General features: G+C 41.4%; 1 protein-coding gene across 5 annotated transcripts in view; it reads left to right on the top strand.

Moving 5' to 3' along the window:
• The window catches only part of PDE4D (phosphodiesterase 4D), a 467,524-nt gene that overhangs the window by 185,533 nt on the left and 255,498 nt on the right, over nucleotides 1-26,493 (top strand). Inside the window, exon 1 of one of the 5 annotated variants that reach the window (XM_033086048.2) lies at nucleotides 19,668-19,790. The exons of the other annotated variants lie outside the window; for them this stretch is intronic. Coding sequence (XP_032941939.1) covers nucleotides 19,744-19,790 — 47 coding nt within the window. The 5' untranslated portion in view covers nucleotides 19,668-19,743. Of the gene's footprint in view, nucleotides 1-19,667; nucleotides 19,791-26,493 lie in introns of those variants that run through there. 5 annotated transcript variants of the gene reach the window in all.

Genomic DNA, 26,493 nt, shown 5'->3' with positions numbered 1-26,493 from the left:
AAAAAGGCCCCCAAAACAAAAATAACCCGCCATCAAAATCAAAAGAAAAAACAAGAAAGCAAGTGAAAAGTTTAAACCATTTTTAATAGGATAACTGAAAAAATTCATGAGCTAGATTTTGTTGACATTTGTTTCTTTTAAAGACTCCTGCCTATAGTGATCTCTCCCTGGTTTAAAATGTAAGAACTGAAATACTTTATATATCCAGCAGAGAATTCCAGGGGGCAATAGTAATAACAATAGGAAAAGATTTTTTTTGTGTGTTCCCACCTTCTCCATTCTGGTTTGTAACAATTTTTCCTTTTTATTTTATGTACCAAATACAAGATCTCTTCCCAGAAAGACTGGACAAGGTGATTTTCTGAAGTCCATTCCAGCCTGGTCTGTTTTATGCTTCCATGACTCTAAATGACACTGTAATGATTTTGTAGCTCACCAGTACCTGAAAGATAATTTTTAATTCAGAAATATGGGCTTACAGAAATGCTGACAGTCTGACCTTCAGCTCGGTATAAATGTTGATCAGTGAAGCATTGCTTGTCTCCCTACATTGAAAACAAACTAACCAAACAAACCACACACACACAAAACCTAGACAAAACAAACAAAAACCAGCAGTAAACTAGAACTGACTGATCTTCCTAAGAATTTATTTACTTTGTTTCAAAAGAAAGACAGCCAATTTACATTGTCCATTTTTACAGATATGCCACAAAGCTGATGCATACCTTTACAATACCTTCTTAGATGCTTTGCTCAATTGTGCCAGAATCTTTTCCATATCACGAGTAAGGGCTTCTACTTTTAGAAGTCTGTTTGTTTATAATTTCTTTTAAACACTGGCTTTTTCAAATCATTGTTTTTCTGGAATAAATGTGTTATTATTTAGGAGCTTTCTTTTTAATATGCTTGTGAGCTAATTACCAGACAGTCCAGTCATATTTTTGAACATGGTTGTGCTGTAGAATTTTCAGCTCCGTGTGCACCTAAAAATTGCCTAGAGACCTGAAAGTTACACAACTTTTAGTGAATGTATACAGATTGACTATGACTTTAGAAAATACTTAATTTGTGTCTTCCAGATTTTGCCTTCAGATTTCTACAGAAATGTTATTCACTTGAGAAATAGTTATTGTATGAACACTTGTAAAACTCAAAAAGATAGTAGATTTTCTAGAACTTTTGAGAGTTTCTAAGGAAAACTATGGACATTTAGTGCTGGAAGGAGAAGAAAGTTCTTATATGAGAAGCTAAAAATTTTGTCCCCCAAATTTATAATTATATTTTTTTTTGCATTTGTGTGGGAATTAAATTGAATTGTGTGGAGAAAAAAAGTCTTTTTTTGAGCAATGAAAAAATTACACAATCTGTGTAAAAAATATCTTTCCTAGAAAAATGAATGTATACCTATCTAAAAAGCACATGAAGAACATATCCTTAGACCTTCCTTAAGAACATGCCTCAAATTTTATAGTATTTGTTTGCATATTTAGACTTTTAAAAAATCTTATGTATTGATATATTTTATAATGAGTATTTGCATGATCATGGTTTTAGATGTGACTGAATATGTCTCGTTTCAATACTGCCACCAGCTTCATAGCTAAAACATGAGTCTTTAAGGCATACTGCATCTTATGGCAGCTATAATTTTATTGCTATAAAAAGAAGGCCCATCTAAATACTTCATCTGGATCACTGTAATAGCATTCCATAACCAATGTTTAAAATATTACAATAAATTTAGAGCAGATGAAGAAGCTTGTTTCCATAAAACTTCCTTGTCCAAACCCAAAGACATTTTATCAAATGATTCTGATATCCTATCGAATGATTCTGAAAGTTTATCAAGTAATTTGAGGTGTGTGTTATGACTACCTGGGTAATAAAATCCACTACTTGCCATAGGATCTTCTTTGTCTATACATGTGAGATCCCACTTCCATGCCTACTTTCTGAAAATAAAGTATTACTCTTCTGTACAGTTGTCAGCTCGGCTAAGAAATGTATTAAGAGCTGATGGTTTGAAAATATTTTAAGCAGTAATTTTTTTCACAAGAAAATCGTGCTGACTGTCTGTTGTCTTTGGTTAGTCAAATGCTACTTAAGTACTGATTGCGAACACTTTCAGATATTTTTTCATTTTCTAATATTACATATAGAATCTTTAAAAAAATTGAGGACGGTGATGAAATTGTCTTCCAGGAAGCTTAGCACAGTTTAAAAATAGCACACTCTACTAGTTAATTGTAATTGGCCATCAAACTCATAGAAGTATCATAAAGGCATTTATTATTGAACAGTATTACATGCACTGTTGGTGTATTAACTAGATTAATTACATTTGGCTGTCACAGATAGCCTTACATCTTTAAAACACATTATGAAGAATAATTAATCTTCGCAAAATGATGTAAGAAATCTAAATGAGACCGAAAATGTGCTCTTTGGAAATAATTTCTTTGTGTAGGATAGATCAGGGAATGTTCACAAAAACCCACAAAACTATATTGAAACTTTCTGTCATCCTTTTTGACAGTATTTATGCATAATTTTTTATACAAGCCTTAATAATAGTTTCTTATATGGTATAGGAATATATACACACATAATTCCTTACGTGTAGGAGATATCTGTGTTCTTCTTAAATATTAGCACAGAGAAATGTAAAAAGACTGAATGAAAGTCACTGTAAATTGAGGATCCAGAATATATCCATAAACCCATGAAACATCCTAGAATTGATTGTATAAGAATATTTCAACCAGTGGATACATTGTGAAATGATGTTTTATTGAACTTCAATTTCTGCCTTTTACCTTCTAATAAATTTACATAAATTTGAAACATGCTTTTATGTCAAGATAAGTTGCACTAGTGTCTTCAAGTAAAAATTTTAAACCTCCTGGACTCATTATAGAAAATCTACATGCCAAGATTTCATGTCACTTGATTTACCATCAGAAATTCCGTTTGGGTGTATTACAGTGCAGCAGCTCTCAGCTTGAAAATCTTCTTCAATTAAACATAACTTTGATTCTTGACATCTGGGAAAAATGTGGATTTTATGCTATATGTTTATACTCAAATGACTACACGATTACAGTAAATTCACGAATACAAGCCGCACTGACTATAAGCCGCATCTCTGGGTGTTGGCAAATATTTTGGTTTTTGTCCATAGATAAGCCGCACACGAATATAAGCCGCTCTGTCGTTCGCAGCGAGGACCCGCGTGCAATTAGTAACAGAACCGCAGGAGGGCGGGGTTTACTGGCTGAGCTAAGGCTGTGCAGGCTCGGCCCGCTAGGGGCCGCTGACGGGGCCAGGTGGTCCAGCACGGTGCTGCAGCTTGGGGCCGGCCGCCGCTGCCCCTGGGCTCGGTCACCCCGGGTCGGCGCTGCCCTGCAGTGGCAGGCAGGGACGGAGCTTCCCCTGCTCCTACGGCAGCGGCGGCGGGCGGGGAGGGAGCTTTCCCGCGCCCGTGGCGCCGGCGGCGGGCAGGGACAGAGTTTCCCCGCTCCTGCCGGGGCGGCGGCGGGCGGGGACAAAGCACCCCGTCGGCTCCCCGAGCCACGGCAATGGCTGCGCGGGGCTCCCGTCGGCTCCCCGGGCCGCAGCAATGGCTTGCGCGGGGCTCCTGTCGGCTCCCTGAGCCGCAGCAATGGCGGCGGGCGCTTCCCCCCCCCTCCCTGGGCCGCAGCAATGGCGGCGCCGGCTTCCCCCCTCCTCCCCGGGCCGCAGCAATGGCGGCGCCGGCTTCCCCCCCCCTCCCCGGGCCGCAGCAATGGCGGCGCCGGCTTCCCCCCCCCCTCCCCGGGCCGCAGCAATGGCGGCGCCGGCTTCCCCCCCCCCCCCGGGCCGCAGCAATGGTGGTGCGGGCTTCCCCCCCCCCTTCCCGGGCCGCGGTAGGGGCGGCCCGGGTCCCCCCTCTCCTCCCCGGGCCGCGGTAGGGGCGGCCCGGGTCCCCCCTCTCCTCCCCGGGCCGCAGCAATGGCGGCGCCGGGCCCCCCCCGTCTCTCCCCTGGGCTGTGGCAGAGGAGGAAAGAGAGCTCTCCCGCCTCTCTCCCCGCCCCCCGTGCTGCCTACAGGGAGCCAGGCTCCACCCGCGGTGCAACAGAGTAGCGATTTGTAACAATCGCAAAATGCCGACTTTGCAGCTGCTCGGCTCAGCACTCTGGCAGGCACTTCTGAGGTTGTATTAGCCGCTCCTGATTATTAGCCGCATTTCCAGTTTAGGAGCAAAATCTTAGTCAAATTGGTGCGGCTTGTATTCGTGAAATTACTGTACTTACTTTTAATAGTTATTGCTACAACAGAACAGTAATTGTAAAATAAGTTTGAAAATTTCCTGTGAACTTTATTGCTTCTGAATCTAAAGATGTTTTCAGGTTTTCAGATTTTTTAAATTTTTGCTGCATATCAGAAATAATATAAAACTAAATTCAGTTGTGAGGTCTCTAAAGAATAAACATAAAGAGGTACCTACTGCTCAAATAATGGAACTAGGAGTTTCATGTCCATTTCTGCATTGCTTTCTAGGGATTAGACTGATAAGAGGAGCAGGTGATCTTGGATTTAGTCACTATTTCCTTCCATACAGATGTCATAGTTTCTGTGCAGATGAAATATACAACAGCTACCTCATTCTTGTAATAGCAACTGACGATTTTATGTTGGGTATGATTTCTGTGCTAATTTAATATGGCATGTTCCAATGAAAATATTTAAAATTGGGTTTCAGTGTTACCAGCATAATCAATTAGCCTGTTTTTTCAACAGCTGCACTTTGCAAATTCCTGTTTGTTCAGTGGAGCTGCTCTATGTCCAGTCCTTTAGAGAACAATTCCAAATATTCAGCCCTAATTTATGAAATTCTGTTATTCTCCTATTTTTGATAAATATTAGTTTGCCTTCATCTTTTCTTTTGGGAAATCAAAACTTCTATTTATTTTTTTTTTTAGTAAAAAAGTATTGCAGTATGGCCTTTCAAGTGATCAAACAGCCAGAAACAAACAAACAAAAAAAAACCTCTTAATTTTTCAAGTTGTCAAAGTTTTACTTTTAGAGTTTAAATATGGATTTAAATGAGTGTTTAGAACCATTTTTGCCAAGCACTTTCTAACAGAATATAATAGTATTCTAGTAACTTTAATTATAGGCTAAACCTTGCAAAATGCATATTTAGGGGAAAATAACTTTAAAATGTATTTGTTTTCTTGATTAATCCCTTCTTCTAATCTCTTAGATTTTGTCTACCTTGTACTTGACATTTATTACTAAGACACTGTTTTAACATTTGTATTTTTGAGTAAATAGCAAAAGCAGTGTGGTTACTATGGCCCAAACACAGCATGACCAGTAAGTGTGTATAGCTCAAGCAGCGCTGCCTTGGCTTTCCATAATGCTAAAAGGTGTCCATGTTTCTCATGGGTTATGTTGGCAAAGTATTGCAAAAGCAATCTATGTCATGAGACCTTTCTAAATTTCCTAAGTCTTTGTACCAAGTGACCAGAGGGCATGACTTCAGTGATGTAATCTTCTGACTGGACCTTTCTATCTCTGCCTTTGTGCCAATGATATGCTCCTTTTTTTCAGTTATCAAATGAAAGGAAAAAAAAATCAAATGTCAAATAGGTGTCTTATATTTGCAGCGATAATTTAATTCTCAACTTCCCTAGACTAGATCTAAAATTTAGTATGTAAATATAGCATACCGTGCAATGCCTTGCCATTGGTCTTCGGGGATAGTGGGGAGCCAGGCCTAGATTCAACTGATCCAGCAAAGACATTAAATATATGTCTGATTTAAAGTGTATGGGTCCCTTCACTTTTCATCATCTCATCTGACTTACATAATTCTCAAAATTGAGGGGATTCTCTGAAGAATATTTCAGTAGACTGACGAGAGACAAGTTTGTAGCTGAACTGTATATAGCACCTAAAGTTGTTGTCTGTCTCAAAAATACTCAGTTTAGGAGTCTGTTCTTCAGTTTAGGAGTCTGTTCTGCAAAAACTTTGGGAGCATATAGGAAAAACAAGGCATGTTTTAATATTTTGTGTGCTTCCTAAAAGCACCAGTTTCTAAGCATTGCACTTTAAAAAGGCTGAGGTATATTGTGACTTCCATTTCTCCAAAATATATTTGAGGAGATAATCAGTGAGGCTTCAGAACTTCTCAGTTTGTTCACAGTCATACAGTTAGTGGTTATCACCATGGATGGCATTGGAGTATTCAGCATTTTTAGTGATATAAATGCAGTAGGACTTGGACTTCAAACTTTCGAAAAGGCTGCTATAATCTCATTCAAATTTGTACTTCAATCTGCAAATCAAAGAGGTTTACTACTTAGGTTGTCACATGTTTGCTCTTTATTGTACTCCTTTAAATAATGAATTAAAAAGAAACTAAGAATGGCTTTGTATACAGGCAATACTGGCCCATATTCATTTTTTAAATCTCATTAAGTACTTTATAATCAGCTTATTATTCTGCTTCTTTTAAGAATGTTTTAGTCCACTTCTCTATATAATGAATAATAATTTCCCTCTGTTTTCTACTTATTTTAGGACTGCAAACTGTTTGAGATAAAGATCTTGTATTTTCTATGTTTCTTACTAACCCTAAGCATCTGTGGTTCTATGTAGCTATAAAATACTATTCTACAATGAAGTACTTGTGCATAGCTACAACCCAGCTACATATGCACAAACAATTTTTCATTCAGCAATATATATTTGATCAACTTCTGTGTACTGTTCCTGGAACAGAGAGAATCTCTTAATATTGTAAAAGCTCTAGGGGTTTTTTTTCCCTGTTATATGTACCTGGGAAGCAGAACTGTTATCTGAATTAGCTTTCCTTTAGGCACTCAGCAATTTAAATTAGGTGTTAATTCTTAAACAGCTTTTACTTAAGAGGTCGACTCTAGTTTCAATGTCTCTTCAATTATGAGTTTTAGTTTTTGTACTCTAATTCAAGTTACAAATATATGTATCTTTGTCAAAATACAAGTTGTCACTTAATGCTAGAAAGTGCCAGAGATAGAATACACAATCAAAAATTCATGTTTTGGCCACATTTGACAAAAAGGAAAAAAAGTGCTTGTGTACAAAAAGTAATTATCATGATAATTCCTGTCAAAAGAATTTTTTATCTGTACAAGTGTAAAGATGGGTGGACAACATCATATGTGCATGGAAGGTGATATGCAGACCCCTGGAGGTTATCGAAGTGGTTCTAGAGACATATGGGAAAGGCAATCAGAAAAAAAAAAAAAGTCAGCTTGCAGAAATTAGCTCTCTGGGATCTGTGCCTCCACTGGTAGGGACACAGGAATTGCAGTTTGATGAATTGAAAATACTGAACATGAAAAAGAAGATGTTCCACATAGGCAAAATGTGTGTTGGGTGAATATTTCCTGGTATCAGTACCAGGAATGGCTTAAAACTTCTCATGTTTGTGTTGCATAGAAAAATATGGTAAGGATTGAATAGTCTGACAAGATAAATCTCATCAATTTCTTTATCAATATTCAATGAATGAACAGAAAGCAGAAGGTGCATAGTGTTGATAAGGAGAATTATTTTAAGCATCAAGACAAGGCATGATTGATAATGTGAACAAAGGCATATAAATCTAAATCGCAAATATTTATCTGGAAACAAATCTCAGACAATAATGCTCTTAAGGGGACTGGATGATCTTTGTTCAAAAATTTTGAAAGAACTGGTACAGGAAATCTCACTGTTATAGTAGGGATTGTTAATAAAATTATAAAATCAGGAACAGAATAATGTTAAACATGTTACTTGTTTTTTAAGATACTAGCAGTGGTCTAGATGAGCAGAAAGTCTTTTTCATTTAAGAAAGAAGAAGAAAAAAGTTGTATAGACTTTTGAAGAGTTACTAATCATGAAAACAAATATAAAAATGGATAAAATTGTTATGTGTTTACTAAATTTATTTGTTCTCTGCAACTTTATTTTGAAGACAAAATAGTACATGGACTCATAGAGGTGATCTTTGTTATGTTAGTTGGGAAGTTGGTATTTAGAATAGAAAACATGAGTATAAGTAAAGAAGTTTAAGGCAGATTTGGAGGTAGCAACAGAAGAAAAAAAGGACTGTAAGAAGTTAATATAATTTCCTAGGTAAAATGCTACTAGATTTCAAATATTTCACTTAGCTTTTATTCATGGAGTGCACAAGTGACATTTTCATATGACTTAATGTTAGGAAACTACCACCGTGGAGAAGAATCTTTCAGTAGTTCAGAAGGAGGGAAAGTACAGTAGTTTCACGAATACAAGCCGCACGGAGCATAAGCCGCACTTCCGGTGCCTTGACAATGTTGCTGTCTTTGTCAATAGATAAGCCGCACCTCGAATATTAGCCGCACTTTCGTTCGTAGCGAGAATCCGTGCGCAGCTTTCACAAATTGGCCAATTAGTAACAGGATCGCAGCATAGCGGGCTTTACTGGCTCGGGGCGGGGCCAGGAAGGCTCGGCCCGCTCATGGTTGCCGACGGGGCCGGCCGGGTGGTGCTGCGGCCGCCGCCGGGCTCGCTGGCCCCCCTCTCCCGTCAGTACCGCCCCGCTGCCGTGTTTGCTCCCCCTGCCGGCGGGCCAGCCGCTGCTGCCGCCGCTGGTAGGCACGCCGGCCGCCCCGCGCCATGTTTGCTCGCCCGGCCGGCAGGGCTGCCGGCGCTGCCAGGCTCTGCTGGTGGGGCGGCCACCGCCAGGCTCGCCAGCCGCCCCCTCCCGTCTGCACCGCCACTGCGTTTGCTCGCCCTGGCCGGCACTGCAGGCCCCCGCACCGCCGGGCTCCCCCACGCTGCTGGCCCCGATTCTGCTGGGCTTCCCCCACTGCCAGGCAGCCCCACCCGCCGGGCTTCCTGCTTCTGCCATGCTCCCCTGCACTGCTAGCCTCAGTTCTCCCAGGCTCCCCCGCCCTGCTGTCCCAGGCTCTGCCGCCCCCCCTGCCCCACCCTGCTGGCCCAGGCTCTGCCGCCCGCCCCCCACACTGCTGGCCCCACCTCTGCCAGGCTTTCCCACCTCAGCCGGGGCCAGCCGGGCTCCAGCTTGGCTTGGGGCTGCCGCGGGCTCTCACTTCTGTGTTGGCAGCTTTTAGAATTTCGTTCATGTATTAGCCGCCCTCGAATATTAGCCGCACTTCCGGGTTTCCACCAAACTTTTGGTCAAATTGGTGCGGCTTGTATTCGTGAAATTACTGTAAAGCTTACATGCTTGACATCCTGAAATTTTTTGAAACTATGAAGGAAAATAGAAAGCCTATTGATGACAATGAGCATAGGTTGACCAAAACTGAAAGACAAGTTCAGTGACTCAATACTACCTATATTACTTTCATAACTGCTTACCTTTTTTTCATTATATAATCTTAATGTTGAGGTGATTTGAATTTGCAAGGCCTGAAGGTTTTGACATAAAACGTTTATTGATGACTAGGTTACAAATGGGCAGAAATTATTTGCTTATAAATAAAATTAAAAGCAACAAAACCAAGGCAAATTGCATCAAATAAAAAAGATTTTCATTCATTAGTGTACATTGCCTCTCAAATATCAAGCTTCATATTCTGATTTCAGAAAGGGGTTATAGTAATGTGGGTAATTTTTGTTTTTTTTTTCTCAGAAAAGTTATATGGAAGGTTCTAATTTTATAGAAAGCTGAAGGATCTAGGTTATTTATTATGCAAATAATAGTAAAAATTGTAAAATTTATTAAGGTATCTGAAGAAGTTTTAGGAACCCTCACATAGAAAATATTAATTTTCATTTCTTGATAGGAAATTAATTGCAGCATGTTCTATTTCCATCTGAAAAATAACAAGAAAAAATTTTGGTGAATAAACAGCTACAGAAAAAATAGAATTATTTTAATGGGTCATTGATGGTACTAACTGGTCATCTACAACTTAGATTTTCAAGAAGTTCTTTTGAGATTATTGAAATGATTATTCGAATCTGAAAACCATATTATAAGTGATTATTAGTTGATTGAACTTTTTGTTTGACATCGGAAAACCATACTTGATAGAAATATAAGTTATATTAGGAGAAATGACATAGCAGCAATAAATAAAGCGTTGCCTGTGTTTTACATTCCACTGCTTTTCTTTCTCCATCCCAGAAAAGAAACTACCTAGATAGGAAAGTGTCAAAAAAAAAGTATGTCTAAGTAAGATTCCACAAGAACTGCCAAGAAAATTCCTTTTTCTCCATTTCTTGTTGTAAATCACAACTGAATTGTTCAGTTCAGGTAGTTATCATTCCTTTTACAAAATAAACTTGTGTTCAGAATAACATATATGGTATTTGGTAATGTAGAAAGAAGCCATCTTCACTAAGCTAATGTGCAACTGAGTAGTGAATGTAATGCAAACATTACCAGATATGGTAAATAAAGTCAAACAAAAAGTATTAACAAAAAAATTTCATCCTAACTTGTCATTTAAAATTTCGTCTTATCTTGTCATCTAAGATTCAAGTACTCTGAACTGTGTTCTATTTGAAATGCTGTTGACCAAAATAAGCACAATAATCTCCATATTATGGAACAGGTCATGATTATTTGCTGGAAGTATATTTAATCTGACCTCAGGTTGCTGACACTATACAAATAAAAAACTGTCATCTTTTTCTCGTTGTTTCCATTTTACAGTTGAATAACTGCTACCAAACAGTCTTCGGGAATTTTGGTCATATCTAATATTTTCACTGAGGTAAAATTTCAGAATTTGTGATTACTGAAAGTCACTTCCTGTTTCATAGCAGACATACATCCAAACTGAGAGAGTACCAGGCCCATATTCCATAGCAGTAGCATGACTCCTTACACAGAGCTCAGTCTCTGCTTCAGGCCAAAAATGAGATGTCTAGGACACAGGAGGCAAAATAACTTGATAAATATGAGTCTAAACTGTCACTCATTTTAATATATTACATCTAATCTGTTGATTATATATGTTAATATGTATCCTCTCAGCAAAGTAGAATAGCTGCTTTTCTTGCTTTTTTTAAGACAAAGAAGATTCATTGGTCAATCAGTGAGTAGGAAAAAGGGTACAATGGGAGAAGAAAGAACAATAATCTGCACCTCTTATTTACATTTCTTTTGCACAGATGTAAAGTTTCTGTTTATATTTCTTGAGTGATCTTTAAGGCATCTCAACCTTGTTTTATGCAATAGTAAGATAGGAGTCTTTGAGCAAAACCAGTGATACTTAATCTAGGGAATTATGTTGCTATGAATGACATGTATTTTTCTTCAGTTATCACCAATCAGTAGTATTCAGGACAGCAAGCTTATTTCTCTTCAAATGAGATCAAAATATCGTTTAATCTCCCTGAGATGCCCTGACATTCTTTTCCACACCATTCCTTCAATGCCAGTTTAAATCTGTGGAGCCTTAAGGCTCTTTTTATATCAGTTATAAGACATAAATGACACAACAAAAGTATAACAACAACTGATGCTTACCAAATGAGATGAGGAAAAAAAACTATTTTATATACACCTAAGAAGATTTTACATTGTAAAATGAGATTACCAGAAAAAATCTCTTGCTCTAATTGAAAAGAGCGAGACACAGAACAAGCAAAGAATTTAATAGAAGCCACATTAAATATTCATTTTTCAAAGTTTTTGACCTGAAGATTCTTTGAACTTCAAAAAGGGCTGGGGCTTGGATGGAGAACGTTCTGCTCAAATTACATTTATAGCTCAGCACATCATTTTCAGAACAGAAATATACTTGATAACTAAGCTCTTTTTGTTCTTAAGAGATAGCCACAAGCTCTTAGCAACATTACCTAATTCATGATTGTTGTTCAAAAGTGAACTGTGTTTTTTGAAGATTTCTCTTTTAGTAGTCATTTCAATGAGATAATTATGACTCTAAGCATTCAAGCCCTTGGGGCAAGTTATGTGGTGTGGGTTATTTCCCCACTGCATAGTGCTCATTTAGACCTCTCTGGGTACAGGAAACAAATTTTTTGTCATTTTTCAGTTCAAAGTGTCTGAAATCATGTGAGGCTCTGTCAGAGCCCACTGGGATGATGTTTCTATAGCATGACACCAAATGCATGTGGTTTGTCTTATGATTTGTCATGAAAATGTCTGAGAGTGAAAGGTCGGTAGGGATGTAACAAGATTGTATAGGAAGAATAGAGACAAACTACTGTTATCTGAACTACTTGTAGCAAGTGATTCTAAATAAAACAGGTTTTTCTTCCTGAACATTTAGTTGCCTTACTCCAGAAGGGGGTTCAATAGAGAGCTAACTTCCTTTCAAGGCAGATGGCAGAGGAAGAACACAGGGCAAGTGTTTTTTGTCTTGATACACACTCCTACAACACTTGTTTGTAAGCAAAGAAGTCTAAAATATATTAAAGAGCTCTCTGGGTTTATCTGCTCACTCTGATGAGGATTCTGATGAGATGAATTTGTGCCTTTTTCTCTGTTATTACTACTGAAGATAACTGGTGACAACCTAAAACGTTGCATGACAAAAGATCTATCATTTGGATGATTTCCTTCCTATGTGCAGTGGGATACATTTCTTACCATTTCATTAACCATGCTGATATTTTAATCTATGTGGTCTTCATGGAAAGTTTATGAATAATGATGGCATCCTAACGTTCAAAATGTAGAAATTACAGTAATTTCACGAATACAAGCCGCACCAATTTGACCAAAATTTTGGTGGAAACCCGGAAGTGCGGCTAATATTCCGGGGCGGCTAATACATTAACAAAATTCTAAAAGCTGCCAACACGGAAGTGAGAGCCCGCGGCAGCCCCAAGCCAAGCTGGAGCCCGGCCGGCCCCGGCTGAGGTGGGAAAGCCTGGCAGAGGCGGGGCCAGCAGTGTGGGGGTGGGCGGCAGAGCCTGAGCCAGCAGGGTGGGGCAGGGGGGGCGGCAGAGCCGGGCCAGCAGGGCGGGGGAGCCCGGGAGAACTGGGGCTAGCAGTGCAGGGGAGCATGACAGAAGCAGGAAGGCCGACGGGTGGGGCTGCCTGGCAGCGGGGGAAGCCCAGCAGAATTGGGGCCAGCAGCGTGGGGGAGGCCGGCGGTGCGGGGGCCTGCAGTGCCGGCCAGGGCGAGGAAACGCGGCGGCGGTGCAGATGGGAGGGGGCGGCCAGCGAGCCGGGCGGCGGCGGCGGCAGGCCGCCGGTAGGGCTAGGGAACGCGGCGCGGCGCGGCCGCCGAGCCGGGCGGCGGCAGCCCGCCGGCAGGGCTAGGGAACGCGGCGCGGCCAGCGAGCCGGGCGGCGGCAGCCCGCCGGCAGGGCTAGGGAACGCAGCGCGGCCAGCGAGCCGGGCGGCGGCGGCGGCAGCCCGCCGGCAGGGCTAGGGAAGGCGGCGCGGCCAGCGAGCCGGGCGGCGGCGGCGGCAGGCCGCCAGCAGGGCTAGGGAACGCGGCGCAGCCGCCGAGCCGGGCGGCGACAGCCCGCCGGCAGGGCTAGGGAAGGCGGCGCGGCCAGCGAGCCGGGTGGCGGCGGCGGCAGGCCGCCGGCAGGGCTAGGAAACGCGGCGCGGCCGCCGAGCCGGGCGGTGGCAGCCCGCCGGCAGGGCTAGGGAAGGCGGCGCAGCCAGCGAGCCGGGCGGCGGCAGGCCGCCGGCAGGGCTAGGGAACGCGGCGCGGCCGCCGAGCCGGGCGGCGACAGCCCGCCGGCAGGGCTAGGGAAGGCGGCGCGGCCAGCGAACCGGGCGGCGGCGGCGGCGGCAGGCCGCCGGCAGGGCTAGGGAACGCGGCAGCGGGGCGGTGCTGACGGGAGAGGGGGGCCAGCGAGCCCGGCGGCAGCGGCAGCACCACCCGGCCAGCCCCGCCGAGCCATGGCGCTGAGCTGGGCTACCCGGCCCCGTCGGCAACCATGAGCGGGCCGAGCCTTCCTGGCCCCGCCCCGAGCCAGTAAACCCCGCTATGCCGCGATCCTGTTACTAATTGGCCAATTTGTGAAAGCTGCGCACGGATTCTCGCGACGAACGAAAGTGCGGCTAATATTCGGGGTGCGGCTTATCTATTGACAAAGACAGCAACATTGTCGAGGCACCGGAAGTGCGGCTTATAATCCGTGCGGCTTGTATTCGTGAAACTACTGTAATTCCAAATAAGGAGATTGTTCACATCCATGTGTTGTATTTCTACAATATTGCGGATGAATACATATTAGAATTTAGGTGACTCTTAATATTTTTCTGTTCTTTCTATCTGTTTTAAATAATATTTTAATTTTTTTTCCTTAAAAATGCATGCAAAACCACTATCCTTTTATTTTTTAATAAGAATTTTTGTTTCAGCCTTCTTCCCAAAGCCTGAAATTACCTTCTGCACTGGAAATTTATGTCAGCAATGTATTTCTTGCATGCGATGGAGTTGATCTCCAGAAGTTCTCCTTTTTAGTGGTAGCATATTTCAGTCTCCACAACCATTTATTACTTGGAGGGCATTTGGAAACTTTATATGGAATTTAAAAGTTTGATAAGTTTTTTTTATTGACACTTCTCCAGAATTTACTGGTTTAAGTCATCAGCTCATCTTGCATAGTCTCAAAAAATCTGTCATTGGTCATTATTACTATTTAATAATGATGCTGATGAAATTTCTGTGAACTCATATTAGGAGACTGCTTCTCAGCATTGCTTTAAGAATTATCTTTACTCTTGCAGACACATGAATTTCCCTGTGTACTACTGTATTTTAAGCAAAATATTTGATCCAATTACAGTAATTTCACGATTACAAGCCACACTGACTATAAGCCGCATCTCCGGGTGTCGGCAAACATTTCGTTCTTTGTCCATACACAAGCCGCACCCAATTATAAGCCGCTCTGTCGTTCGCAGCGAGGACCCGCGTGCAACAAAGTTGCCAAATAGTAACAGAATCGTGGGATTGGGGGGGTTTACTGGCTCGGCTCGGGCTGTGCGGGCTCGGGGCTGCCAATGGGGCCAGGTGGCCCAGTTCAGTGCTGCCGCTCGGCGGGGCCGCTCGGGGCCGGGCGCCTCACCACAACGGCAGGCGGGTCACGGAGCCCTCCGGCACCTGTGGTGGCAGGCGGGGATGGAGCCTGCTGGCACCTGTGGCGGCAGGAGGGGATTGGAGCCTGCCTGCTCCTGCGGTGGCAGTGGCAGGCGAGGACGGGAGCCCCCTGCCTTCCCCTCGGGCCGCGGGGATGGCAGCACGGGGCCCCCCATCTCTCCCCCGGGCTGCGCTGCCTGAAAGAGGGAGCTCCCTCGCCTTCCCCCACCTTCTCCACCCCCCCCCCGCCTGTGCTGCCGGCACTGAGCCGGCTCCACCCGCCGCAAAACAGAGTAACCAATTTGTAACAATCGTGCAGTCCCGGGTTTTACTGGCAGTTGCTCGATTCGGCACCTCGGTTTGCACTTCTGGGGTTGGAAATGTCATAAAATTATTCACATATTAGCCGCTCCTGAGTGTAAGCTGTATTTCCGGGGTGGGAGCAAAATTTTAGTCAAAACAGTACGTCTTGTATTTGTGAAATTACTGTACTTTTGTTTGCCCCCATTTTGTAAAAATCAAAAGATGCAGTAAATTAGACTGATCTCTTTGGAAAATTTGGACTCGATATAAGCATAAGAATGTTAGTCCTATATGCCTCTGGTGCAGTTTTCTTCTTAGGATGCCTATGTCTGTATTATATATTTTCATTGTTTTTGTTGAATTTTATATTAAAAATCTAATCTTAGTACTGTCATAATTTAGAAAGGTATGCAGGGATAGCATATAAGATACAAGGTTTTGAAATAAAGGAGAGTTGATTCAGGATAGGTGTAGGAAAGAATTTTTTTTTCAATGTGAAATACTGGAATAGTTTTCCCAGAGAGCTGGTAGATGACCCATTCCTGGAACCATTCAAGGTCAGGCTGGACAGGACTCTGGAAAACCTGATCTAGTTGCAGATGTCCCTGTCATTGCAGGGGGTTTGGACTAAATGACCTTTAAAAGTGCCTTCCAACCCAAACCATTCTAGGCAGAATAATGGCCAGAAATATCACAAGGAAACTTGGTGTCTGCTAATGCATATGCATCTGTGGGAGGGGGTAAGAAAATAATTTAGGGAATTTCAGTTCAGCAGACATAGACCTTGGTAAATTTTTAAGTGAATTTCCTGGTGTGGCTAGTAATTGAAAAGCTGAGTGCTGTGGGAAGAAGACTACATGGAAATGGATATGCAAATAATCCCCTCTTTGGTCTCCTTCACTGAAAAAACAGAATGGAAAGATGTTTGCAATTTTGCAGTGTTAATAGCCTGATTAAAAATAAGGTTTATAGGACATTCTTTAATCCTCCCTCTTTAGATATTTCACTGGGCAGCAAGAACTGAAAGATTCCCAAGACTATTAAGCGAGAGAAAGAGGATAGACCCTCACTCTGTAGTCCAATGCAACTATTACTAGAAGTGAGAAGTGTTTCCAGATAATCTGATTTTTACTACAAACATACTTTGTCCCAATGAATTTAATATTCAAGAAGATTTTGTATAGGAACTGGAATCTAGGGTTCCTCCATTACAGGAAAGAGTACTAATCACTTGTAGAATTCTGTTTGTGTCTATGCCACCCACCCTCCCTCCAACTTCTTCATGCCTAGTCAAGATTCTGCTTGAATGGGGAAGATGAACTGCATTGTCGTGTAGCCTAAATTCTAGTGGTCAGAGCACTCTTCTGGTAAGCAAGGAATCAAATTAAAATCTGCTTTCAACTTTTTGTTTGTTTGTTTTTTGTTGTTTCTTGCTGTTGCTGTTGTTTTTGCTTTGTTTTATTTTGCTTTTTAAATGCAGAGTGGTTGTCAAGTTATTGTGGGCTTGAACAGGAAGAAGGCAACCTATTTTACTGGGTATGGTCTCTAGCTTTAATTTATCCTTGCTCCAGAAAGCCCATATATGGTGCTTTCCAGTTTGCTGGGGAGTTCTTTAACTGGTTTGTAATACTGTATAGTAACTTTGTATACGCCCACACTCCTTCTGCAACTGTGCTCCTGAATGAAATTAGCTGAGTCGATGGGTGCTATGCTTTTTACTGAACTTAACACTAAAGAAAAACAGAGAAATTGTAACACATATGCAGAGTAGACTCATTCACTGGTTTCAAATGTGGTAAGTGACAGGTCAGTGCTGAGAAGCTATTTCTCAAGATAGTACAAGTCATTATGTAAGTCTAGTGTTGAAAATGTCAGTGTCTGTGAGTGATCGGGCAAGTATGCAGTGAGATAAGTGCAATATGAAATAGTAATGATGGTGCAGATTGGTGCAGCATTTGCTACAGTTAATATTTCATAATAAATTTATCTAGCTTAGAGACAGCAATAGACAACAGGAATAGATATAAAATAGATTTTTTTTAATATTCAGACTAATCATGCAATGTTGCAGCTTTTAGAGTTTTGTTTATATTCTCTTCAAATATCTCTGATATAAATTCCCAAACGAATTGGAAGGTGTGGTATAGGGGTACTTTTTACATAAAGCATGAACATTACATAGATGTAACAGCTTGCCTGATCCCCTTAAACTCATGCTAAATACTCATCTTTACTGAATGATTATGTATTTTGTTTTGTAGCACCTTGGTGAAAAATGCAAATTTTCATTATTTCTAACTCTCAGAGAATGTTTTCCAGCATGGTTGTACTTCAATGACAAAAAAAAAAAAAAAAAAAGAAAAATCCCCTTCTGTCTTTAAATTTTGTAATCTGTTGTACTTTTGCACTGTAAGTCTTCAAATAGTATTTTATATTATGAATACTACTACTATTACAAATATACTATTACAAATATTGTATTACTGATACTACAAATATTCAGTAACATAAAAATGTGTGTGGCAGTATAGGCTCCCTTGTTATAACTGAATTGAAATAAATGCCATTTCGCTGTCAATACGCTGTGACATTCAAGTACTTCAATATTTTATTCTTTCTTCAGAGTGGCATCAACTCTACTAGGGCTAATTTGGGGTTGTGATAAGCAACAGAACTGATCTTAAGGAAATAGGATCTATACAAATGTGACGTGCAGTACCTTATCATGTTACTCCCAAGTTCACCCACACCCTAATCAAATACAAAGTCTTATCACATATTTTAATGTCATTGAAGTTGCAGCTGGCTTCCATACTGCAGGATTTCCTGTCCAAAAAGGCAAGGGGTTGTTAGAAGTTTAAGAAGCCTTAGTACAGTGTAAGCCATTTAGAAGAATGGCAAACAAACAATATATGCCCTGGGTATGCTGAAGTGTAAAAGTCCAGAAATCTTTTACATCTCAGTACAGATCGACATGGTGAACTCTGCTTCCCGCGCGTCTCTTTTCCTGAAGATTTTTGCACTTCTGTGCAAAATTTTCAGTGCTTTCTCTCATCCTGTAGGCACGGGCCGTCCTGAGGAAGGTTGTTCTGCTGGTGCCCCGTCCTTGCCCTCCATCCCGGGCGGGTGGGAGCAGCAGGGCAGGTTGCGCGGTGCCGGGAGAACCCACCTAGAGGGCCCCCTTGACGCCAGCACAGCCTCTGCCAGGCAGAGCCCTCTCCGCAGCCGAGCCCAGTCTGCTGCAGGACCCGTGCCACGCAGCCCGACACTGTCCTGCTGCTGCTGCTGCTGCTGCTGGGCAAGGAGACCAGCAGCCGAGGGCAGGCTGGAAATTCTGGTCCGGGAAAGGGAAGTGTGAGCCTGTTGACTCTGCATTGCTTCAAAATAGATGCCGTCTCTGTAGCCTGGGCTTAAGAATCTTCCCGAGGATGTTTGCCAGAGCATAAGGAGTGATAACTACTGTCTGGGAGCTGAATTGGGAAAAAAGGACAGCAGTGAAGGAATGCTTAGGTAACACGGGACTTAAAGCTTTGCTTTCGTTTTGCAACGTACAAATTGATGCACGTGCGTTTATATACAGTATAATATCAAAACAGAACTAGACTCTGCAGTGAGAGTCAATAGCTTAGTCATTTCACTTAAAGGGAGCAGACAGCCTTATTACGGGGTTAAACAGCAAAAATTAATTTGATCATGACATGATCATACCCCTTGATGGTATCTAACTGTAGTCCTGTCCTATGGAGTGGAAAAAGCATACTTCCTTCCTTCTTTCTTAGCTGAAGAAACAAAGTCACAGTATCAAATTCAGAAAGAAGTTTGGGGTTGTTGTACAAGGCTATTAAACATCCTCCTGATCCCCAGGCTCGTAAGAAAGGAAAACTGCATTAAATTGATCATTGATGAATATGTGTCTAAGAAAGAAGAAAAAGCAGTATTCATTTCTGAACATGGCAAAGCAATCTGAAGTTACACATCTCTCCCTAAACACTGATTTGGCACTGGTGGCAAGAAACTATCTCTTAACTAACCTTTTCCAACTGTCCAAAATGCTGCATATGAAGATGCTTTAATTCACAGTCAAAGCACTTGGATTTTTATCAAGGCAAACTGTTGGCATTGTCAGAACAGTTTCTCTATACTGATTAGTTTAATATTTTTTTTTTCAAAATAGCAAGTGATGCATAAATGGATGGACATGTACCTAGAAAATCCTTTGAGAAGTCTTTCACTGGATCCTGGGAATTTTTATTTTTGTGGATTACAGTAATTCTTGCAATAATCTCTGCTGTTGACTGCTCATGCAGTTGTTCTGGCATGCATCTATGAATACCATAACAGATAAATCAGTCTGACAAGGAAAAAAACTAATGTTGGAAGACCTGTGAACATGATGCATGTGAATAATTTCCCCTTTAGGAGGCATTCATGGATATGGTGAGTAATCAATACACATTATAGACTGTTAAACTCAAAATGCTTGTTTGCAAAATACTGTGACAATGACTAAATGTTATGTTTTTACCTAAATAAATGTCAAGTGAGTACTAACAGAACTATGAGAAAAATTAAAATCAGACAGAGATAGTAGTGATGAAGTAATATGAGCTTAGCACTTCATATTTGCAAAATAGGCAAGTCATAGAAATCATATTGTTATGGTCATGTTTTCTTACATAAGTATCTTGAGCAAGGTGATGTATTTTCTTCCTGTATCGAAGGAACAGTTCTTCACATTTCTTTCTTAGCCTGATTTGAAGAAAAGAACGAAGGCATATTTTCCCCCTATGTTTTGTTTGTGTTGGAACTTATTTATTTACATACTTTCAAGTGACCCGAAAGTATGCTCATTCATATGGCAATTCAGTAATCATTTATTAAAGATATGCGTAAATGCTGTAAAATGTTTTTGTATGGGAGGTTCTCAGACGTGGTCGTTTGAAAGACAATCACATAGCATTAAAATCCCTTTACCATCATTAAAACATCTGTTTCTTGTTTGAATCACAGGCATCTGTAGTTCTTCTGACTGAAAAATCTTTCTACTTGCCTCGCAATACAGTGCAGTCAACTTGCTTATAAATTCTACCAGTGGCTGTTGCGTCATGTCTTCCTCTTGATGCTGGAATTAGTGTCTTGGTTGGCGCTTAATGAAGATTATTAGCTAAGGCAAAAATACTTCCCCGCACAACTTTTGCCCTTCGGGTAGACACCCAGTGTTTGAGAGCGCTGGGACGAGCCCGCCTGGGGAGCCGCTGGCGCGGGGCGGCGCGGGCAGGCCGGGGGCCGGTGCAGGGCGGGCGGGGCGCGGGCGGCGCGCGGGACACGCCGGGGGCGCGCGGGACACGCCGGGGGCGCGCGCCGCCAATGGCAGCTCCCGCGCGTCACCGCGGGGGGCGGCGCCGCGCGGACAATTAGCGGGCGCGCGCTGCTGCCGGCGCCTCTGTTTGTGTTCTTAATTACCGCTGATGCCGCCTTGCCCTAAGACCGTTCCAGTCTCTGTAAAGCCTTTTGAGAGCCGGCTTCAAACCACATCCCCCCCGAAAATTAATAACGAGATCTCTGATGTGTTTCATCTTCCTTTTTTGGCGGCTTTTTTTAGCAGAGTGTGCTGGAAAGGACACTGCAGGTGTGCCCGCACCTGACAGGGAAACCGCTTTCATTGTCCTCTAAGGATATGGCTTACTTCTGTCTTTATTAACTTAGAGAAATGTTTTAAGCGCTCCTTAACCCACAGGTTAATCTCCCGACTAAGCATTTTTCAAACATGAGCAATGAAGTCTGCTGAAACACATTTGGAATGAACTGTTTTTAATTTATCTTTTCTAAAAGCTGGTTACCTGTCTTCCCTCTCTGCTCCTTGCCAGCCCTTGCTGTCCGTCACAGTATGTGAACGCATTGTCTGGGGAAGCTCAGCACAAGTGTTTGATGGGAAGGCATAGGAAGATAATTATATGTTCTCTATTTGCTATTTTAACTGAATGCCAACCATACTGTGGTTTCTGCCTGCATTTGTGCTTACCTAATCACAGGCCGTAATTTAGAATGCAAATGCTTTTAGAATGCTGTTATTAATCTCAGCTCTCTGAGAATAAGCAAGTTTGCTTATTCATGCTACAGCTGGTCTGTAAGGGGAATTTTTGAGTGTCAGGATGTTAAGTTGCCAGTCTTTGCTTTTCATTTCTGAACCTTCAAAAATCCATGCAATGCTTGTAAGGTATGCTCTCCTTTTCTATTGGGTATAGAAATTGTCGTGAACTGTTCTGTATCTAATGGGAATAGAAATGGTCATGAAGTGTTCTCTCTCTGTATGTATACATAACCTCTCATGCTACTTTCAGATGTCCTTTAAAGGATGACAGTGAAGATAAAAGAAAGAATATTTTTAATGGGACACAAATAGCTTTATGTTTGTTAACACAAATAATTTTGATCATCTTTAATAATGTTTCTTCCATCCTGATACAACACGTCAAAGGTGTCCTGTGGCCTGTGTCATATGCTTCATGATGTTCATAACCTCTATGAACATGCAGAACCCAATATTTTGGAACTAGATCATTGATATTAAAGGTATTTTCTGTACTTTAGAGGCATGCATTATGCCTTCATGTGCCAGTTCCTGCTTGTCTTGCACGGAATATGAAAAGAAAGTGTTGTGGGGAATAAAAATGTACTTCTGAAATGCAGTTCATTGTTTTGAATATCCAGGATTTAATGTTGTGTAACAAGTTAAGGAAGCGGACATGTCTTTTATGTTAGGCCCTCTTTTTGGATTTAGGGAAAGAACAGGGAAAAAAGTGATGGCAGGGTTTAATTTGGAACCCATAACCTTCAGTAAATGTAGTGAAAATTCCAGTATTTGAACCCTCCTAATAATGTTAGCAATAGGTAGGAATCGACTACGTGCAAAAAGCAGCTATAAAATGTGTATGTTCGTAGGCAGTATGACTGAGACCACAACAGTATCAGACAGGTAATTGTAGCTATAATGTGAATAGACTCTAAACAGCTTACAAAACTGAGACTGGAGTAAGCAAAAGAGATATTTTATCTGAAACTATTTCAGAGTTTGGATTACAGAGAAGTAAATTGGGAATACATTAAAGAAGTGCAGTGGTTGGAGCAAGTGATGTCCTGGGTGAGGATAAAGTTAGGCCTGGAAATACTGACACATGTGGTGATAATTGGAGGAGTAGGATTTTATAGCAATTTACCACATTATACATTATACAGCATAAATTATGTATCAACAATATGCAGCCTACTGCCATTCACACTGAAAATTATTTTAGAAATATTTACTGCTGACTTATATAACCTGACTTTCCTTTCCATTGCATTCGATCTGCATTTGTGATAAGAAATCAAATAAAGATGGTATTATGGTATTCAATTTTCGCCTGCTTAATTGCATAAACAATTACTGTGTGTGCCTTTTAGCTTTACCATAAGGATAATAGAAGTGAAAAAAGAATGTCTGCCTTTAAACTGGCAAAGATTTGAAATTAATCCACAGGTTAATTCCTTAACCTCAAAATCAAAAATGTAACCTGTGACTGTTCATCCTTTTCAATCAAATTTCAGTCTATTAAGACTGAATAAAATTTAGTTTGTTATCAAGGCAGTGAATAAAAGAAAAAAAAATCCTCTCTTGGTTCCTTTTTAATTCTTCCATATTTTCGTGGCTATTTTTGCTCTATATACTTAAATGAAAAAACAGTGAAAATAAACTTCTTAGTATCATCATTTATCATCATTAACATGATTTATCATTAGTGCTGTCTAACAGGGGAGGTCATGGATAACTGCAGGTTGGCCAGTTTGGTGGCCATCCACAAGAAGACCTGGAAGGAGGATCTGGGGAACTATAGGCCTATCAACCTGACCTTGGTGCTGAGGAAGGTCGTGATGATCTGGAGTGCCATTATGTGGCACTGGCAGGGCAAACAGAGGATCAGGCCCAGCCAGCATGGATGTGGAAATGCAGGTAGTGGTTGATTGACCTGACCACCTTATATGACCAGGTGACCTGCCCAGTGCATGAGGGAAAGGCTGTGGATTAGCCTACCTGTGCTACAGGAAAGCCTTTCCCACCACTGTTTCCCGTAGCATTCTCTGGGAAAAGCTAGCAGCCCAAGGAGTGGACAAGTGCACCCTTTACTGGGTTATAAACCAAGATTTCTGGGCCCAGAAAGTGAATGGAGTTACACATCCAGCTGGTGACAGTCATGAGTGACGTTTCCCTAAGCTCAGGACTGGGACCAACCCTGTTCAGTTTCTTTATTGATGATCTAAATGAGGGTGTTGAGTGCACGCTCAGTAAATTCATAGATCACACCAAGCTGGGTGGGAGTACTGATCTGCTGGAGGGCAGGAAGGCTCTACAGAGGGATCTGGACAGGCTGGATCAATGGGAAAAAGCCAAAGGTGTGAGGTTCAACAAGGCCAAGTGCCAGGTCCTGTCCTTGGGTCACAACATCCCCAGGCAGTGCCACAGGCTGGGACAGAGTGGCTGGGAAGGACCTGGGGGTGCTGGTGCCAGCAGCTGAACATGAGCCAGGGTGTGCCCAGGTGGCCAAGAAGGCCAATGGCATCCTGGCCTGCATCAGCAATAGTGTGGCCAGCAGGAGCAGGGCAGGGATTGTCCCCCTGTCCTGGGCACTGCTGAGGCCACACCTCGAGTGCTGTGTCCAGTTCTGGGCCCTCAGTGCAAGAAAGACACTGAGGGGCTGGAGTGAGTCCAGAGAAGGGCAACAGAGCTGGGGCAGGGTCTGGAGCACCAGTCCTGTGAGGAGCAGCTGAGGGAGCTGGGCGTGTTTGTCCTGGAGAAAAGGAGGCTCAGGGCTGACCTCATCACTCTCTACACCTGCCTGGAAAGAGATTGTGGCCAGGTAGGGGTTGGCCCCTTCTCCCAGGAAACACATTGGGGGATAAGAGGACATGGCCTTAGGGGGTTCAGCTGGGATATCTGGAAGAATACCTTCACTGAACCGTGCTGTTAGGCTTTAGAATGGGCTGCCCAGGGAGATGGTGAAGTCATCATCCCTGAGGTGTTCAAAAAATGATGGGACATGACACTTAGTTCTATGGTCTAGTTGAAGGCGGTCAGTTTAAGGTTGTAGTCCATGATCTTCAAGGTCTTTTCTAAGTCAAATGATTCTGTGATTAGTAAATCCCTGAAATAATGCAATTGTTAATAAACTTCAATCTTCTCTTTTTGCCAGTATTCTAAAATAATGGTGCAATTTTTTTCTGTATTTACCTCTTATGGACTGCTACATGATTTTCAGCCAGCCAGAATTGGTTTGGCTTTGCATTATTATGCAAGTTATTCCGCTTTATAAAAGCAGAATGTGTAACTGTAAAGAAAACTGATGGAAAATGAAGATATTATGCTAATCCTGAAATCAACTTTTTGTTACTGTCTTAGGATGCGATGAGTCACCTCAGCTCATGAAGTTATAATGGGGAACTGAATCTGACCAGTGCTATGCCATTCTCATGGCATAACTCTTCACCTCTAACCAAAATATTTCCTGCAGTATTTATTTATCTGCTTTTTCTAGAAGAATTTTACTACTTATATTTTATAGTGGGGAAAGAAAAAATGGTTTATTTCCTAACTGCGTTTCAATGCAATATTTAATTAGCTTTTACATAGTTTATACTTAACATAAAAACACTAGAGGAACATCTCAGTTCCTTTGGAAATCTGGATTTGAACCTGAATTTGGGGAAAAAAATAATGGTTTCTTAAATGAAGAAGCGATCTTTCTAACAGTGAAGAATTTTGGTCTCTGAACAGTAGATTTTGAGAGTACTGCTAAATATCACCTATAAAGGTCACCTAAATGCCTGTTTTCTTGTGCTCAGTGACAGGTGTAACTTTTCTCTGGGCATAGTCAAAGTCTGTTTCTCAAGTTAGAATAAATGTAGTGGCATGTAGTAGGTTTGAAACAAAGAGTTTAATTTTAAGGTATTTAAACCTTTTCCTTTATATTTATAACACCTTATCTTCCCACTAGCATCTAGCCAGCATTCAACATGCTGAATATCAGATAAGAGATGAAATAATTTCTGCAGTTTGGAAGCAAGGCATGGGTTCATTTGGGTTTTTTTAGCAGTTATTTAACTTACTGTAATGTTTGCAGGTGAAAAGTTGAAAGTACTTCATACCATACTTAACTAAACCTGTCAGCACCTCTGATGGATGGGTTAGATAAGTATCTGTAGATGTGCAAGTAAATTACATCACTCACCACAGAAGTACTCTATAGTTTTCCATACAATAGTTATGGCACTTTTGCAGGAAAAATTTCTGCTCAGGCAAGATAATTTAACCATATGAGCTAATATAAACTCTAATTTCTCAATTTGGATGTCCTAGATAGATGAGTATGCTGTTGGGGTTTTAATCTATTTTTCCAGAATAATGAGATCACATAACCTGCATTTTCAGGTTACTTTTATTAATATTACCACAACTGACTCAAACTAGACTTTTTAATATTTGAAATGTGGATCTTGCCAAGCCTTGTCTTCTGGTTTGGTTTTCTGTCCTCAGCATATAATCTGCAAATGAAGCTGTTATTGTTTAACTCAATCCTTCTGATGTACTACTGATTTTGTCAATTTGATTTGAAAACACTTTGACACACTATGTCTCATTATAAGTAGGAAACATATTTTAACCCATCATTTTCAGGATAAATTGAAGTCATTTTTTGAAGCATCCTATAAACTTGCAGAAAGTCTTGCTGTCACTTAATATAATCTCGATTTGTATCTTTTTGGAAAATCAAGTCACAATAGTAGAAAATAATAATAATAAACTTTCTTCTATTCATAAAACACCTCTTGAGTGTTCATACATTTCTTCCACAGTCTTTTCATTCAATTGCTTACAAAGGGTTACCTTTCCTTTGGGAAGAGTTAATCCATACGGCAATTTCACTCAGCAAAAACTATCCTGCACCACTACCCACTAGGTGTAATTTAATAGAACTTCCAACCCATTTAAATTATTGTTACATTAAGTACAACTAATGACATATTATTTATTTATGCTGTTTCATTTATACAGTATTTTTGTAAGTAGGTTATTGGGTGCTTATATTGGTTCCAAACATTGTGGCTA

This window comes from Catharus ustulatus, chromosome Z (genome assembly GCF_009819885.2).
Source record: "Catharus ustulatus isolate bCatUst1 chromosome Z, bCatUst1.pri.v2, whole genome shotgun sequence".
In the NCBI taxonomy this organism is placed as follows: domain Eukaryota; kingdom Metazoa; phylum Chordata; class Aves; order Passeriformes; family Turdidae; genus Catharus; species Catharus ustulatus.
The sequence above is the reverse complement of the archived record's forward strand: the minus strand, read 5'-3'. Positions and strand labels throughout refer to the sequence as shown.